General features: G+C 42.6%; 1 protein-coding gene across 1 annotated transcript in view; it reads right to left on the reverse strand.

Annotated features, from left to right (window-relative positions):
- The window catches only part of dnah7 (dynein, axonemal, heavy chain 7), a 616,407-nt gene that overhangs the window by 109,894 nt on the left and 489,751 nt on the right, over nucleotides 1-16,762 (reverse strand). The window contains exons 52-55 of the mRNA XM_041200170.1: nucleotides 10,855-10,981; nucleotides 9,021-9,215; nucleotides 3,856-3,948; nucleotides 2,731-2,907 (exon numbers count right to left, since the gene is read on the reverse strand). Of these exons, the coding sequence (XP_041056104.1) occupies nucleotides 2,731-2,907; nucleotides 3,856-3,948; nucleotides 9,021-9,215; nucleotides 10,855-10,981 (592 nt within the window). The remainder of the gene's footprint in view (nucleotides 1-2,730; nucleotides 2,908-3,855; nucleotides 3,949-9,020; nucleotides 9,216-10,854; nucleotides 10,982-16,762) is intronic.

Raw genomic sequence — 16,762 nt, forward strand, 5'->3', positions numbered from 1 at the left:
CGCGAAGGGGCAAAATGCTGCCCCTGAGCTCAGAGATATTATGAAGATATGGCACATTTCTTATTGCTTGAACCTTACTCTTGGTAGAATGTAACCTATCTTTGTCTAACCTGTGACCCAAATACTCTACAGAGTTTCAAAACATTTCACATCTGTGTGCCTTCGGGGAAGTAGGTGGCATAGTGGTATTGTCACTGGAGCAGTATTCCAGAGATCCAGGGTAATGCTCTGGGGACCTGGGTTTGAATCCCACCACGGCAAATGGTGGAATTTGAATTCAGTACAAATCTGGATTTAAAAGTTTGATGATGACCATGAAACCATTGCTAATTGAATCGATCTGGTTCACTAATGTCCTTTGGGGAAGGAAATCTGCCATTCTTACCTGGTCTGGCCTGCATGTGACTCCAGACCCACAGCAATGTGGTTGACTCTAAAATGCCCTCTGAACAAAGGCAATTAGGGATGGTCAATAAATGCTGGCCTAGCCAGCCATGCCCATGAATAAAAAAAAGAAAAAATAGACCAAGACTGAAAAGACTTGAGACTGAGGATATTATCTCTTCAGCAGAATAGCATGATTGGGTTACTCCCATAGTGGTGGTACCAAAGTCAGATGGTAGTGTGAGGATTATAAGGTATCTGTAAATCAGGTACTGGAATGTAATCCACCCGATACTTTGCCAAATGTGGAGGATCTGTTCATAATGTTGTCAGGAGACCAGGATTTTTTCAGTTAGATCTGACAAAAAAACCTATCTGCAACTTGGAGTTAGATGATGAGTCCAAGTCATATTTGACTATTAATGCGCACATGAGGCAGGATTTTACGTTCGTTGGCCAGCTAATTGGGCGTAAAATCACACGTGATGACTTTGGGCGAGCGTCCTGAAGTCATCGTGTGCACTCACAATTAAGAGGCCTATTAAGACCCTTAAGCAATTAATTAATTTATATTTTTCACTGCCCATTCAACCACTCAGTTGGTAGGCAGGCGAATAGGCCAGGCAGCCTTTGCATTTTTAATGAAACCTCATCCACATGTGGGATGAGGCTTCCAGCTGTAAATAAAAACCCATGAAATATTTTTCGCCATCATTTTAAACATGTCCCACTTCATGTGACGGAGTCACATATGGGGACATGTTTATATCATATTTAAAAATTTTATTTTTGTTTCTCCAATTCTTCAGCTCCCTGAGGAGCTCTGTGCCTTCAGGGAACTTTCAGCATGTGCTCCCCCACACATGCACAGACTTCCACACTCACCCTCCTCCTGCCCACACCCCGGCAGCGCTGAGCATTTCAGTGCACCTTTTACGCTGGCTGGCCAATTAATGGCCAGCCAGCATGAATTCGTGGTCGGGGACCAATCGTGGGCGGCAGATCTTTTCCTGGCCACTCCCAGGCCCGCTCACTGCGCACACCCGATAAATGGAAAGTCCTGCCCATGGGTCTTTTTCAGTTTCATAGTCTGCCATTTGGTGTTTCTTCAGCCCTCAGAATTTTCCAAGGGGTGATCCACCAAATTTTTGCAAGAAATTCAGGGAATAGTGCACTTTTTGGGGTGACAGGTTTATTTCAGCTCCAAACATGAAGGCTGGCTGAAAAAGGGCCCAACATTTGGAAAAGCATGGGAATGGTGGCGGTGGACGGGTGGGCAGGTGCCGAAATTGACAGCCCACCCACCGTATTTAAATGGATAATTAAGGGTCAATTGACCCTTATTGACACTGATAATACACTGCCCATGCCATAAAACATTTGATGTAGGCAGCAGGACAAGAGTGGGAAGCCCAGTTTTTTAAAGTTAAATGTTTCAAGGGCGGGAGGTTGCTTTTCAGGAGCTGCTCTTTGCTGATGGTAAGGCTGCCCCCCCCTTAGGTCCAACCCCTCCTTCTTTCCTACCCGCTTCCTCCCCTAAACCCTTCCTCTAACCCCACCTCACCCGTCTCCCTTACCTACCCAAATCCTCCAGGCCCAAACCTTGGACCGACCTGCTCCGGGATCATGGGCCTTGAACTTATTTTCCTTTTGCAGCCTTCCTGGTGCTGCCGGGACTGATGGAGCTGCCAGAGAATCTGATAAGCTGGCAGCTCCAGAGGGCATGACATCTGCCCCAATCAGAGATGGAATTCTCACTCGGCCCTCATTAGTCCACTCCGCAGCACTTTATGGCTGCAGGGCAGGTCGGAATGAAACGTGTTGGTTCCACATCAATTTTCTTTCTGGATAGAGAGGGGTGGTGACATTTGCACCCCCTCCCAACCCCAGCCCCGAACTCTCAACCCGTAATATTCAGCCCACAGTTTCAACAGAGGTCACTGAATAGCAATCAGAAGCGGGAACCCTGAAAATGTTTTTTTTATTTTCAACCTAATGCACTAAAGCTAAATAATACATCTCTACCATCATCCCAGATGATATGATCTAAATCAGCATAGAATAGGTAGTAATCCAGGACTTTCTGGTCCCTGTGGCTCACCTGCTCACTGACTTAACAAGCTGAGCCATCAAGAACAAAATACTCAAATACAATTAACACAGGTACCAAAAATATACTTTCCTTTAATACTTTCATCTTTTATTTAAATGGTTCTACGTTATTTTATTGTTTTGTTATTATTTTTAGCAAATAGCTTTGGACAATTTTATCATATTGAAAAACTTACAAATTTAAATCAGTAGTTCTAACTGATTCAGCAAAATAGTTAGTACATTTAGACATACCTGATCGTCAGCAAACTTGAGGAGGGCGGCCATTGGATCAGCACCAGGTGACAGGATAAATATAAGAGGTGCAATGCAGTGACTGTCAGAAAAAGCACTGCCCAGATCAAATGGAGGAGGCTCAATGAATTGTCGGCCAAGCTTAACAGTCACATATTCCTGAGTCATTGGAATAAACTGAAGAAGAAAAGTTGCCTTTTTAACATATGAACTGGCAGCTTCATAAAAAAATGTTACTACTGATCAATCATACCGTAAATCATGCTCAGACAGGAGTGTCAGCTTTAATAACTGATCCAGCGTTTCCTTACTGACAAATTTTAAATTGCAATATTTATATATTCACAAATATAGTATTTTTAAACATTGAACAAATCTGTACTCGGTTAAATTTTAACAGAAGCACTTTTGCCAAATGGGAGTCATAGCATCAGGCATCTCTGTTTGTAGGATCTTACGCCGAAAGCCAGGATATAAGAATTAGGAGATGGATGTTGGGAAGGGCAGTGGGGGAGCGGGTGGTTTGGTGCATTCCCAAAATGTTTCACATTAAATATATGATTTGGTGTTTTAAAGCATTGGGAGTACAACTTGGTCCCTTGGATTTCTGTTTTTGTGGGACTACTTGTGAATCATTTCATTCTAATCAATTGGAAAAGTGAATCTGCAGTTAGCATCCAATAACACAGAATGCCTTTATGTGCCAAAAGTAACGATAATTGTGTTGGCTGCAGTAATTCCTAAAGTACTCCCACAGGTCCCCATGGGCAACCTCACCATTTGGACAAAATCAACTTATGCCAAAGCTGCTTTCTCAAAAGCATCCCATAATCAGTAAACGTTTATCTATTGATACCATTTCATCAATAAAATGAGTTCAAAGATCCAGCTTTGAAAAAATGTGAAATGGCTTTTGCTTTTCCCTGAAAATATTTGCTGATATCTCTCGTCTATGTAAATTCAATTCTTCAGTGACTTTAATTCTCATTTTTTATCTTGTCTAGGTCATTTCACATCTAATGGTTTCTGTTGATAGATTGTAGATATTGTTTCAAAGGTCTGGGACAACTTTTTTTGATGAGCTATTAATCCATGTACTTAAGTGATACACATTGACTTTTAAACCTTGTCAGGCCTCAGGCAGCGAATTACAAGCATCCTCTGGAAACTTCTGAGCATTTCTCCCCACCGACCAGGAAATTCCTCACGATGTGGCTCCTGAAAAACAGCATGGAAATTTGAAAAGCCATTAAAAGATATACACATGCACACACACACGTGAAAAAAGGGTAGTGCTGTTAGTGCTTTGTATTGAGAACTGTAAAAGGTCAGATTTTCACCATAATATATTTGTAACCATTGATTTTAATAAAATAAATTGATTTTAATGCCCTTGAGTTAAACCCCTATTTTCTGCCATCTCAGCTGTTCCCCAGTATGGTTTTTCTCCTCAGACACTGCTTCTTCCCAATCAAACCTGCTGTTACATCATCAATTCTTCTGTCCTTGTAAATTACTGGCTCCACCTTCAATCTCCCTTTCCTCTTCAAAGTCCTTGAATATGCTGTTACTTTCCAAATTCACACCCATTGCTCCCACCATTTCTGTTTGGATTACGCCAAACAAATCATTGTCTCTGTGAATGTAATGCATTAAATTGCCTTGCTCTTGAGGTTTACAGTTGATTATATTATTCATCCCCAATGCCTCTCCTCCATATCCAGCTTAGTAAGATAGCCCTCATTTGTTTCACTCAGATCTTTTTGATCGTAGCAAAGTACTTCCAGCACTGGTTTCCTCCTCTTCTTCCTTCTCCTCCTGAAGTGACCTCTGGATCCCAGAGGTAGTGGCTGGGCTCTCATAACTGTGAGGTTATGGAGGACACAGCAGACAGCCACAAACATGGAGACCCTTGCATTCCATTGTACATTGGTGGAGTGGTAAAGCACGTTGAGTGACTATGGGCACAGGCACATAACTCATCTCCATACGCCACACCAGACGACTCATGTTCCAGGGAACATGCAGAAAGTAGCTAGCGGGGCCTGCTGTGCTGCATATCTGTAGGCAGGCCTGCGTAGCAGCACTTGAAAACAGAAGCAGCACCATATGAATGAATTTTGCTCTCTGCATACCTCAGTGAGGAATCTTCAATTGATTGATTGAAGAGATGAGTGTATATTCTCTCTTGAAGAGGTCTAGAGACTTGCATGGTTGAACAATAACTGTTCATTAATAACACATAACTACATACATATTTGCAGGATTCAGTTCTGACCAGGTGCTATCTTCATGCCGTCTTCTACCTGACTCACTACTATATTCTGCTACTCCCATGTGATTCTCTATATCATAATGTGGATGGTATTGCTCCCCCAGTTCCACATTAACTCTTACACTCATGAATACCCTGATACTATACCTCACCCAAATCTTTATCCAAATGTACTTACAATAATATTTACATGCTACCCAAGTCTCTGACTTTACAAATTTAGATGGTCTGGAGGCTTTATGGCTCTTCCAGATCTCGTTCTTTTCAAATTTGGAGGAATGGTGGTTTCAACTACTTTGGGCTGACTTTGTTGGACTAGAGATTAAGTTGTAGTACTTGGTGTTACAATGATTTGGGTTTCTACAGCTGGTTCACTCAAATATATGATAGGAGGATCATCATGAGGAATGAGGAGAAGACTTCTCCTGTTCCGTCTGATTGTGCTTTCTGGGGTATGTATCAAGTAAGACCGTCGTTGATCTTCATCCCTCGGGACAAAGATGCCTTCTCTGTCAAGGTTCCTGATCCAAACTTTGTCACTTCTGTTTAGCCTGTGCAGGTTTCTAATAAAGTACCTCCTATTGTAAGTGGAAGCTTATCACTGTCTATAGGACTGCTCTAGGTCCTGAACCTCCTGATAATCCCCGACTGCCAATCCTGGGATTAATTTCTCCGGTAGCATGGGAACTTGAATGCGGAGTTTTCTGCCCATCAGCAACGCTGAAGGGGCTAATCCACATTGCAGTGGAGTGGATCAATATGTCAAAAGCGCCGTTGGAACATCGTCATTTTTCTTAGAGGGTTTTAATAATGCAGATAACCCTTTCTTAGATTGTGGATATGTTAGGGAGCTAGTGAGGTGTTGAAATTCATAACTCCTGGTAAAATAAGTAAAGCATTCATTAGCAAATTGTGGGCCATTGCCAGGCACCATGTGTTCCTGAATGGCATGGATCTCAAAGATTTCTTTCAAACGACCTAATGACTGAATCTGTGATCATTTTGTGTAAATGCTTCACTTCAATCCAACAAGAGAAATAATCAATAATGAGGAAGAAGGACTTGGCATTGTATATGAATAGATCCACTCCCAAACATTTCCATGGTCTGGTAGGAAACTGGGGATAAGGAGCTCTCTCTGGACTGGTTTGTGCAGCACGGACACCTGGCAGTTTAAAATCATCTCTTCAATTGCTCTTGATATCCCCAGCCACCAAAACGCAGATCTGGCTCATGCTCTGCACTTTGTGATGCCTAAGTAGCCTTGGTGGACTTGTTGTAGAGTTTCCAGTCAGAGTGAGACAGGAATAGTCAACCTCTCATCATACACTAGCAGATCATCAATCACAATGGATGGTTTCTGTTGTTTGAAGTAAATTTTCAGAACATTGCCACCTGAATGCTGCAGTGACCAACCTTGTAGGCAGTGCTGACGGATGCAGACTTGTTCTTTATCTTGCATCTGCTCCTGGCGCACTTGTTGAAGCTTTTTGGAGTTTGCCGGCAGTTGTGTTGTCATGAACGGGGAATATGATTCAAACATATCGAGCAGGTTGACATTGTAAGTCGCAAGATGGTCAACTGTGGCCCTGGACAGCGTGTCCACAGTAAATTGATGCTTCCCCTGGATGTACAGTTTCTTGTATACAAAGCGCATGAAGGAACATCCCCTCTGAATTCTGGGGGCATACTGGTGAGTTCTTTATTGTCCAATAGAAAGACCAACGGTTTGTGATCTGACTCGATTATCACTTTCAGTCCAATAATATAGTCAGAGAACTTCTCACAAGCCCACGTTACTGCAAGGGCCTCTTTTCAATAACTGCATATCACATCTCTGTCTGACAGTCCCCTAGATGCTTAATATTCTCGCTGGCAGCATCCATCCAGCTGCTTTTAGACAGAGCTGTCCCTAGTTTTATGGATCTGCTGCAATTGTAGTTAGTAGGGATGGGTCATAGTGAGCCAGGATATCTGGTGAGAGCACTATGTCTTTGATCTGACAGAAGCTTATGGCAAATGACTCCTTTCAGGTCTTGTAGGATGGCCGACATTGTGCACTGAAAATTCTCGGGTGCAAACATAATGCCGAAAGGCAAATGTTTGAAATAGAATCTGCTAAGTGGGGTGATAAATGTTGTTAGCAACTTATATTTCTCATCTAACGGAACCTGCTAGAAGCTGCTGTTGGCATCAAGTTTCGAGAATACTGTGGTCTTGCAGAGTTTGGTCAAGCTGTCATCCACCAAGGACATTGAGTGGATTTCCCTCACCGCTGCCTTGTTGAGTTTCATCAGGTTGACACGAATGCAAATGGACCTGTTTGGCTTCAGAACCAGGACCATCCTGGAACACCATTCTGTTGGCTAAGTGACGGGGAAGATGACCCCCATCTTGGTCATCTCATCAAGTTGCTGTTGTACTTGCTTCATAAACTGGTGTTGTATTTTCTGTGGTGCAAACAAAGGAATGGGTTTGGCATTGTTTCTCAGTGTTATGTTGTATGCAATCCTCAGTCATCCCAATGCGGTGAAAAATTTTTGAAAATCCTTTTTAAAATTGTAACCAGATCCTTGTTGGTTAATATTGTTGATTTTTTGGATGAGGTTGAATATAATAGTATATTCACTTGTTCAGTCTCTTGTTTCTTATTAAAGCCTGATGCTATCAAATATCTTAAAAGTCTTTGTTTCTATAATGTCCAATTTTGTAACGGATCTGGCCCTTCCGTCTGCCTCAATTGTTCTGGCAGTGTTGATGTACCACCCGTGGCTGTTTTCAGCACAGGGGAGTGCAGCCCTTTTTTTTTTTTTAAATGGCGCCTCAGTAACTTATTTTTCTTCTCCCTGTGCTTTTCAAGATGTGGCATGTCCTGGTCACGTTTTAAACTTCAGGGTTTCTGCCGAACATCTTTTGAACAAATTGTTTTGGTCAGTTAGTTGCTTTCCTGAGCTTGTAGAGTCAAACTGTGCCACTGCTTATAAAGGGGGAAATCAAAATCAAAGCACCTTTCTGTTTATGGGTGGGTGGTGAGAGGAGAGGTGAGGGCTGTTTAAATTAAACTCCCCTCCTGTCTGTAACATTAGGGATAGCTTTACTGAAAATTTTGATTGAACAATATCAAACCAGGCTACTTTACACTTTCCAGAACCAAACTCAAACTTTGCAATTTAGTCAGCTACCATTCAGTGATGGGGCATCTGGGCAAACTGGGATTGTATTCCAGATTGAAAGGTATGTCTGAAATTTAGGTCAGATTCAGACAAATGTTGCCTAAACTGCTGAGAGCATTCAGCATTTTCTATTATTGAGATTCAGTTTCCTAGTTTTAACATTATAGTGTCCGTATCAAACTCAGGGTCCTTAGATTAAAAAACCACCCTTCCAGGAATATGGATAAGAAACTGTCAGCATAAGCTAAACACTAGAGATGCTGGAAATCTGAAATAAAACAGAAATCGCTGGAAACACTCAGCTAAGAAACTGTTGAATTGCCCTCAATAATTTCACCTATATGAAAGCTTGGCTATACATCTGATGGACAAAGCAGACATGCAGCAAGGCTGCAAACCCCTCTCCTACAAGATCAAGCCATAAGTTTATGGCTGGGATTTTCTGGCTCTGGCACAGTAGGGAAAATCCCGCCCTATGAAAAGTAGAAAGCAACATTTTAGATACAAAAAGAAAGACATCTACCAAGTTGCATCTATTTGAACCAGTTCAAGCACAATGTGACTTAGGTCCAACTGGATCAATACGGCAGGCACTCATCCCTAATACTAATAGACTACAAAAAGAACTATATCAGATTCCTTTAGTAATTATATGATTTATATGCTGTGGCAGTCAGTAATTATACACATAAAATATTACTTGTCAAGCTAAATATTAAACTTAATATTTTATAGCCTGAATGCTTTACAGTTTTTCACAAAACAACTGATAAAGAGCCTTGAAAGTGGACATATTACTACTGAAAAATTTCATATTTTTCCCGCCACCATTCCCAACCTACCAAACTGTCATACACAGTCTGCCAACCATCTAACATAATCGCAAACTCCCACCGGATACCCTTGAATGCAGGAATTTCATCAAGACGGCAGAATTCATTCCAAGACTTTGTAGGAAGCCAGCTACATGGCTTCTCGTAAGGGTTATCTAAGCCAATTCCACCGGTCAGCAAAAATGTCCACTCCTCATCATTAATCTGAAGATAAAACCAGTATTAATAGACAGAATGTATATGCAATCTAATTAATAAACCATAAAGAAGCACAACACAAGGGAAAACATTGCTTCAGTTTTGAACTTTTAGCAAAATTTCAACAATGTGACTAGAAGTAAGTCTGCATTTCTTTTACTTAGCAATGCTAGATATTCATTTGTGTTTGTAAACTAATAAACATTACTTGAGTAAAATGTTAACAATATAATGTTACAACAAAACAATTGTTCGCTGGAAGATGCAGCATTTTGTTTTCTTTTTGTACTGACCTTAGTTGAACTAAAATGTAAATCAGGGGTTGTTATCACACTCAGCACCCCAGGACCCATTTGGGCATAGTGTGCGCCTGAGGACTAAAAAGTTAAAAATGCGGAATCAGCTCAATGGTAGAATTTTCTGGTGGTTCATGATGAGCCTGGAATGGCAGGGTGCCATCAGTAAAGGACTACTGGCTGCCCATTGTGAACAGGATGATTTTCTTGTCAGGAGGTAGGGGAATGGGTGGGAGGGAAAAGCATCAAACACAGGGCAAAGGCATGCATTAGGGCACAGATTGTATTGTTGCCAAGAATCAGAAAATCAGTTTCCTCATCACTGCTTGGTTCAGGCACTCCAGGCACAATATAATGTGGTTGCCAAACTCATAACAATCAGAAGCTGAGTTGGCTGCGCGCGCGCGCCGGCCTGTCAACGGCCTATTAAGGCCATTAAAAAACTAATTGAAATCATTAATGAGCCTGCCCGTCCAACCTTAAGGTTGGCAGGCAGGCTGGGAGCCCTGGCAGGCTTCTAAAAAAGCATGAAACCTCATCCACCGGCGGGATGAGGTTTCATGAGTTATTTAAAAATCTCATAATATTTCAAAATAAAAGTTATGGACGTGTCCCAACTCACGCGGCGTCACATGACGGGACATGGCAGCGAAATTTTTTTCTCATCTGTTTTTGAAGTTTCAAATCTGAGCCAATCTTCCTGAGGCAGCACTTTGCCTCAGGAAGATGAGTGCTCTTACGCGCGCATGCACCCCTGCCCTCCCCACCCCCACCCACACAGGGAGCGCATAGCATTTCCTGGCGGATGTCATGCTGGGAAGTCCCGTCCACATAAAATGGCGATGGAAGCAGCCCACTCGCACCCACTCTCGAACATCCCCCCCAACGGGGGGAAAATATTGCCCTTAATAAGCCTGACATACTGTGTGCTCCTGCATAGTCTGGCATAAATTAGTTGAATACAAATTTCCTTGGAAAAATTGAGCCATAATTACACTGAAAAATATCAGGCTTTAGCTATCCTATATTAACGCTGTCCATTAAAGGAAGTGCATGGTTCCCCCTTCAAGCATATTTCATTTATTACCTTTCACTTCATGCCAAAAAGAGTCATATGTTGGGATTTGAATTGACCACTATGGAGCTTCAAGGTAAATGTTTTAGAGAAGTAATGACATATTACAGGCAGGAATGAAAGCTTCCTTAAGACTACTGAGAAATAAAAGTCCTTTTCTTAACAGCTGTGTATATAAAAAAAATTGTTATAATTGCCTTAAATTTTTCTTCAGAAAGTTCATTAATATAACTTTCACAAAGAATAGGTTATTATTAAAAAGCAAAGGACTGACCTGTCCATCGTGCCTTAAAAGGTTTACAGTCAAGCAAAATGAAAACAGCAGCTTGTCCTTTTCAAAGAGCGATCGGCACACATTCACATATAATGAGTATGTAAAATACTTTTCTAGAATCTTCAACCTAAAAGTGTTGTGAGACAAGTTAAATGTTAAAGCACGTACGTTTAAAAACGCAATTACAAACCACTTAGATTGCTGTTATTCTCACAGGTTTAATGGTCAATTGCACATGAAAAGTCAACAATTTCCATCAGTATGCATGTCAGTTCACATAAAATGCAGCAAAAGTTCCAAAGACATTCAAATTTTGCGGATTGATTTTATAATAGAGAAAATTCTGCTGCATTACATTTCCAGATAAAAAGAATCCTTACAAATGTATCAAACAATGTTCCGCTGCAATTTTTTCTAATTTGTTCCTAATATTCAAGAGTGGAGAGTTTTCATTTTCATTGTGGACAATGACCCATTTCATCAAAAGGCATCACATCTCTTGCAAAATTCAGATATCATTTTGATGAAAAAATATTTTCATTTAAAAATTTAGGTTGCCAAGTGATTATTATTTCACGGGATAAAGAGAGATTTTAAACTTGCTGCCTGTTTAGGTGTGACAAATTTAATGATTTTAAGTTACTGTATTGACAGTTAGAAGTGACAATTTCGTAAACTCAATTTGGACAAGTCAAAACCTGGGAACGGGCAGCCTAATAAAACACATTAGAGTAGATTTCTTTTTGTAATGTTACTGGACATTAGTTGATGATGGCATCTTACAGAAAGCAAATGTAAATAGGTCTCTCATTCCTACAACTGTCTCCCTAACTCTTACTTAATCTCAATATTTCTATACAAGCCTGTACCATTTGCTATTCACTCTTTCTGTATCATTGAATGACACTGAGATCCTATAGCGTGATTTGAGTGTCCATGGGCCGGAAAGCCCAGGGCAACCACACCTTGGCCACTTTGGAGAGTTCCGACTGAATTTTATGACCATCAGGTAGGTGAGCTGCCGTTGGGCTCCCATCCTTTTAAGGGACAAGATCTTGACTCTAACAGCACAATTGGAGGGCTGACAGCTCTTCTGTCTCAGCAGCACCACTGAGAGCTCTGGACACTAGTGGACAGTCCAGTGAAGTGGCATGGATACTGCATTTGGACCAAGATAAGTGGAGTTGAGGGTCACAGGGGCCAGTGAGACAGGCCCCGGCAAAGGGGGTGGGGATTGGTTGGTGAGGGTGGGGGGGGTGCAGGGTGCTAGCATGGTGTTGGCCATTGCTGATGGGGGCCCTCTGTGGGACACAAAGTGCCCAATTAGGAGGTTCCAACCCCCCCTAAGCCTGCAGGCAGACCATCAGGGTTCACTAGGCAGTTTCCCCAAGTGTTGGAGGACACCTCCCCTTCCCTGCAGCTGATAAAATGCCACTGGTAACAGGAGAGGCCTTAATTGACCACTCAAGTAGCACAATTGGCCTTGGGGCAAGAGGGCCATTTTCAAGCCACTGCTGGTAAAATGCCATGGTGGCTGGAAGGTGATGGGCATGCCAGTCCCTGCCCTCCCTGATAATTTTTTCACACCCTCCCCCCATCGCACACTGCCTATCAGCCCACTCCTTGAGGCTGCATAAAAACCCAACCCATGTGTGCACAGAGATCGCCAATGATGTGTGGTGTACTCTTTTTGAAAATGCATGGAAGACCAAAAACCACTATGGCAATGCTTACTTAAAGCACTGCAAGTCAAGGAGAAGACCTAAGCCTCTGAGAAGGCAAAAATTATTGGAGGGATTTGTAAATTGGAAAATGCAGCTTTAGTGATTTCCAAAATTATTTTGTTTTATTATATTTTTTGATTTTCACTTTATACATTGGGATTGGTGAGTGGTAAGCATGACTGAAAATATTCAAAGCTTTTGATTGATTGCTATTGGAATGATTCATCTGTTGTTTTTTAAATGAATGAGTAATTTTATAAAGAGATCGTTACAATTTTTTGGAGATAATTGAAGTAATGCTTTCTGTATTTTTACAGAGGGGGCCTTTTAAAAAGATAACATAGGACTAATTAGTATAAAGCACATTAAATACTTTTCCACATCCTAGGGAAACCGGTCACAAGCAAAAGGTGGAATTATATGAAGATGTGGGTTTTAAATAACCAAACATTAATATTTCAGAGAGGAACAACAGTCAGTTATTTGTGTGGTAATATCAGGTAATCGTTGTCCTTGTAGAGTTATCAAGGGAAGGTCATGCTAGAAGTGAGAGCAATGATCCAACTGGCAGAAACAGACTTTGAGCTTTTCAAAAAGGTAAAATAGAAACTATTTTCCAATTTTCTTTCTACTCCCCTGAATATGGTCACTTATTGATACTGCAAAACACGACTGCTTACAGACCTCTGGTAGCTTGGACAACTGGTTATCCTTCTCTTGACACTTAATGGTGACAGTCAGCAGGATGTTTGACAATGGACATAACCAACTTTGAGCCTGTGTTCCAAAATAATCATGTTGTAGCAGGGTTTGATGATCAGACAGCCCTGATACCTCCCCCATCCTGGGGATACTAACGATAATGTAGTTTCCCCAGTGCTGACCTGGCTCAGATCTGCACAAATTCAGCACAAACCATGAACATAGGAACATTGAACTTAGGAACAGGAGGAGGCCATTCGGTCCTTCGAACCTACTTTGATAAGATCATGGCAGATCCAGTTGTGGTCTCACTTCCACTTTCCTGTCTGCCCGTATATAACCCTTGACACCTTGTCTATCAAAAATTTATCTAACTCTGCCATGAATAAATTCAATGACCCAGCCTCCACTGCTCTCTGGGGAAGGGAATTCCACAGACTAACAACCCTCTGAGATAAATAAATTCTCCTCATCTTTGTCTTAAAAGGGATATCTCTTATTCTTAAAACTGTGTCCCCTAGTTCAGAAACATAATGAGATATGAAGATATGAATTAGGAGCATGAGTAGGCCACTTGGCCCCTCAAATCTGCTCTGCCATTCAATAAGATTATGAATGTTCTGATTTTAACCTCAACTCCACATTCCTGCCTTACCAGATAACCTTTCACCCCATTGCTTTTCAAAAATCTATCTACCTCTGCCTTAAAAGTATTCAAAGACTCTGCCTCCACTGCCTTTTGAGGAAGAGAATTCCAAAGACTCATAAACCTCTTAGGGAAAGTGTTTTCCCTTGTCGCTGTCTTAAATCGGTGACCACCCCCTTATTTTTGAACAGTGACCCTGGTTATATCCTCCTGGTATCTACCCTATCAAGTCCCCTCAGGGTCTTATATGTTTCAATAAAATCACAACTCATTCTTCCAAGCCCAAATTGGTATCGGCCCAACCTCTTCAGCCTTTCTTCATAAGATGAGACCTTCATCCCAGAAATAAGTTCAGTAAACCTTATCTGTACTGCTACTAATGCAATTATATATTTTTTTCAAATAAAGAGACCAAAACTGTACACAGTACTCCAAATCAATTAAAATTTCAGGCCCAGTTTCTGTTTGATTCGATTTATAATATGGCACATTTACACATTAAGTCATGAGGGCATCTGTTTTACTTTTCATAAGATGTTGCTTTAAGTAAGGCTTCTTTTATTAAGGCTCACTCTGAATGAGAAATGCCAGGCCAGAATTTTCCAGCCCTAATGACACCGGGTGTCACTGCGAGCGGGGGACACACAATATGAGGAGAAGGCTAAAATTCGGATTTACGCCATTGAGAAACCAGTTTGCGATGATCCGCTCCAACTGTCAATGACAGGCCTTGTTTGCCACTACCACACATCAGGAACGTCATTTCAATACATTTGCATCTAATTATAAGCCCTGTGTGCTGGCGTCATCCCCCCATATCAAATTTACCGCCCACAACTTCAGAACTGCATGCTTCACGACTGCTTTTAAAAGGCGTGCACCTGGCAACCTGAACTTCAACGGGAGCTCGGAGGTGAGGGTACACAGCCTTGTGCAGCGCTCACAAGCATCGCCCATAGGACATCAAGGAAGAGGTGTTACGCATTTGTGGGGGGAACAAGCAAGTCACTTTTTCCTTCCTGTTTTCAGTGTGGTGCCGGGACAAGGTCTTCAGTGCAGGTCAGGCCAGGGGGTTGTGGGAGGTGGGGCAGGGGGGAGGGTGGGGGGGGGTGGGTGGGTGTGGGGGGTTGGTTGAGGAGAAATGGGGGCAAGGCAAGCGCAGACAGAAGTACTCAAGCACATGCTGGAGGAGTGGGTGGAGGGCAGGGCAACACAGACTGAAGGAAATACTCAAACACATGCCGGAGCGGGGTGTAGTGGGGCGGTGGTGGTGGGGAGACTGTTCAGCTGTAGCCCCATTGGCATGCTTGGAATCAGGCCTCTGAAGATTTTCTGCCCACTCAAACAATGCAAAAGATGTTGAGCACAAAAGCAGGCAAGTTATGTTGAATCTTTATAATGGTCTGGTTAGAACATAACTGGAGTACTGAGTCCAGTTCTGATCACGACACTTTAGGAAGGATGTGTGTGGGTCCTTGAGAGGGTGCAAAGATGAGTTACCAGGATGGCTCCGAGGATGAGGAATTTTAGCTATAAAGTTAGGTTGTTGAAGTTGAGACTTGTTCTCCTTGGAGCAAATAAAATTGAGGGAAGATTTAATCAAGGTATAAAAGGTTAAGACAGGTTTAGTTAAGGTAGATAAAGTAAAGCTGTTCCCATTAGCTAACAGCTAAAGGACCAGGGGGCGCAGGAAGAGACGCGGGGCTGGGGGATGGGGGAAATGTGACGATGAACGTTTTCACGCAGGGAGTGATAATGACCTGGCAGTTGTTCCTTACGAGAATGCAAAAACATGAAAGTGCCACCAGATGCTTCACAGCTTTTCACCCCTGAGGCGCAGACAGCAAATTAATGTGCGTTGGGGGGCAGCAGAGCAATTCACCGAATAGGCAAGTTGTACAATCTGCTTGCGAAAGGTGGCCACGGTGCAGTCACTGGTGGAGGTGACTGCGCTCCAGCCCCTTTCAATGTCTATATTAAGGTTTGGACCAGTAACCATTATGGTTCAATGTAACAGCGCAGCCTTGCAGTGCAGGTTAGGAGAATGCCTGCAACTGAGAGCACAGCATGCAGTCCAATGGTCAAAGCTGCGGCCAATCGGTCAAGTGGAGTGGGGCAGAGGTGGGCGGGATTTCACACTGCCAATGAGTGCATGACACACTGGCCATCCAATTGCTGGCCAGCACTCTCCTGAATGCATGAAGAGCCTTAACCAAGAGAGGTTCTTAGGACATTTTTTTCTATTCATTCATGGGATGTTGGCTTTGCTGGCTGGGCCAGCATTTGTTGGAGGAGGTTGAGGTGCATCATCCATTCGGCCCTTCGGCAAAGGGAGGAGCACCTTCCTCAAGCTGAAGGAGCGGCAGGGTCTGCTGCACACGCAGCTGAAGCTCCACAGTGAGCCATTGCTTGTAGGTGACTCGCTAGACCCAGGGTCTATAGCCGGTGCCTGTCATTCCTGTAGATGACTGGAAACCAGTGTCGCTGAACACTGCACATGTCTATGGAACTGTTCGGTCACATATGCCACCTGCTGCAGAATTTGCTGCCATGGGGACATATGATCGTGAAAGTGACCGTGGCACTCATTTTTTACAACAATGGCTCCTTCCAGGGCTCCACAGGTGATCTGTGCAAGATCCCGCAAGCCTCCATGCACAAGTCTATCCAGGAGGTCACGGATGCCATCTTTGCGAAGGCACACAACTTTGTGTATTTCACCTGGGATCAGGAAAGCCATGAAGCAAAAGCATTGGGATTTGCACACATCTCTGGTTTTCCACAGGTGCAAGGTGCCATCGACAGCACTCATGTGGCGCTTAGATCTCCATGACAA

This window comes from Carcharodon carcharias, chromosome 12 (genome assembly GCF_017639515.1).
Source record: "Carcharodon carcharias isolate sCarCar2 chromosome 12, sCarCar2.pri, whole genome shotgun sequence".
NCBI lineage: Eukaryota > Metazoa > Chordata > Chondrichthyes > Lamniformes > Lamnidae > Carcharodon > Carcharodon carcharias.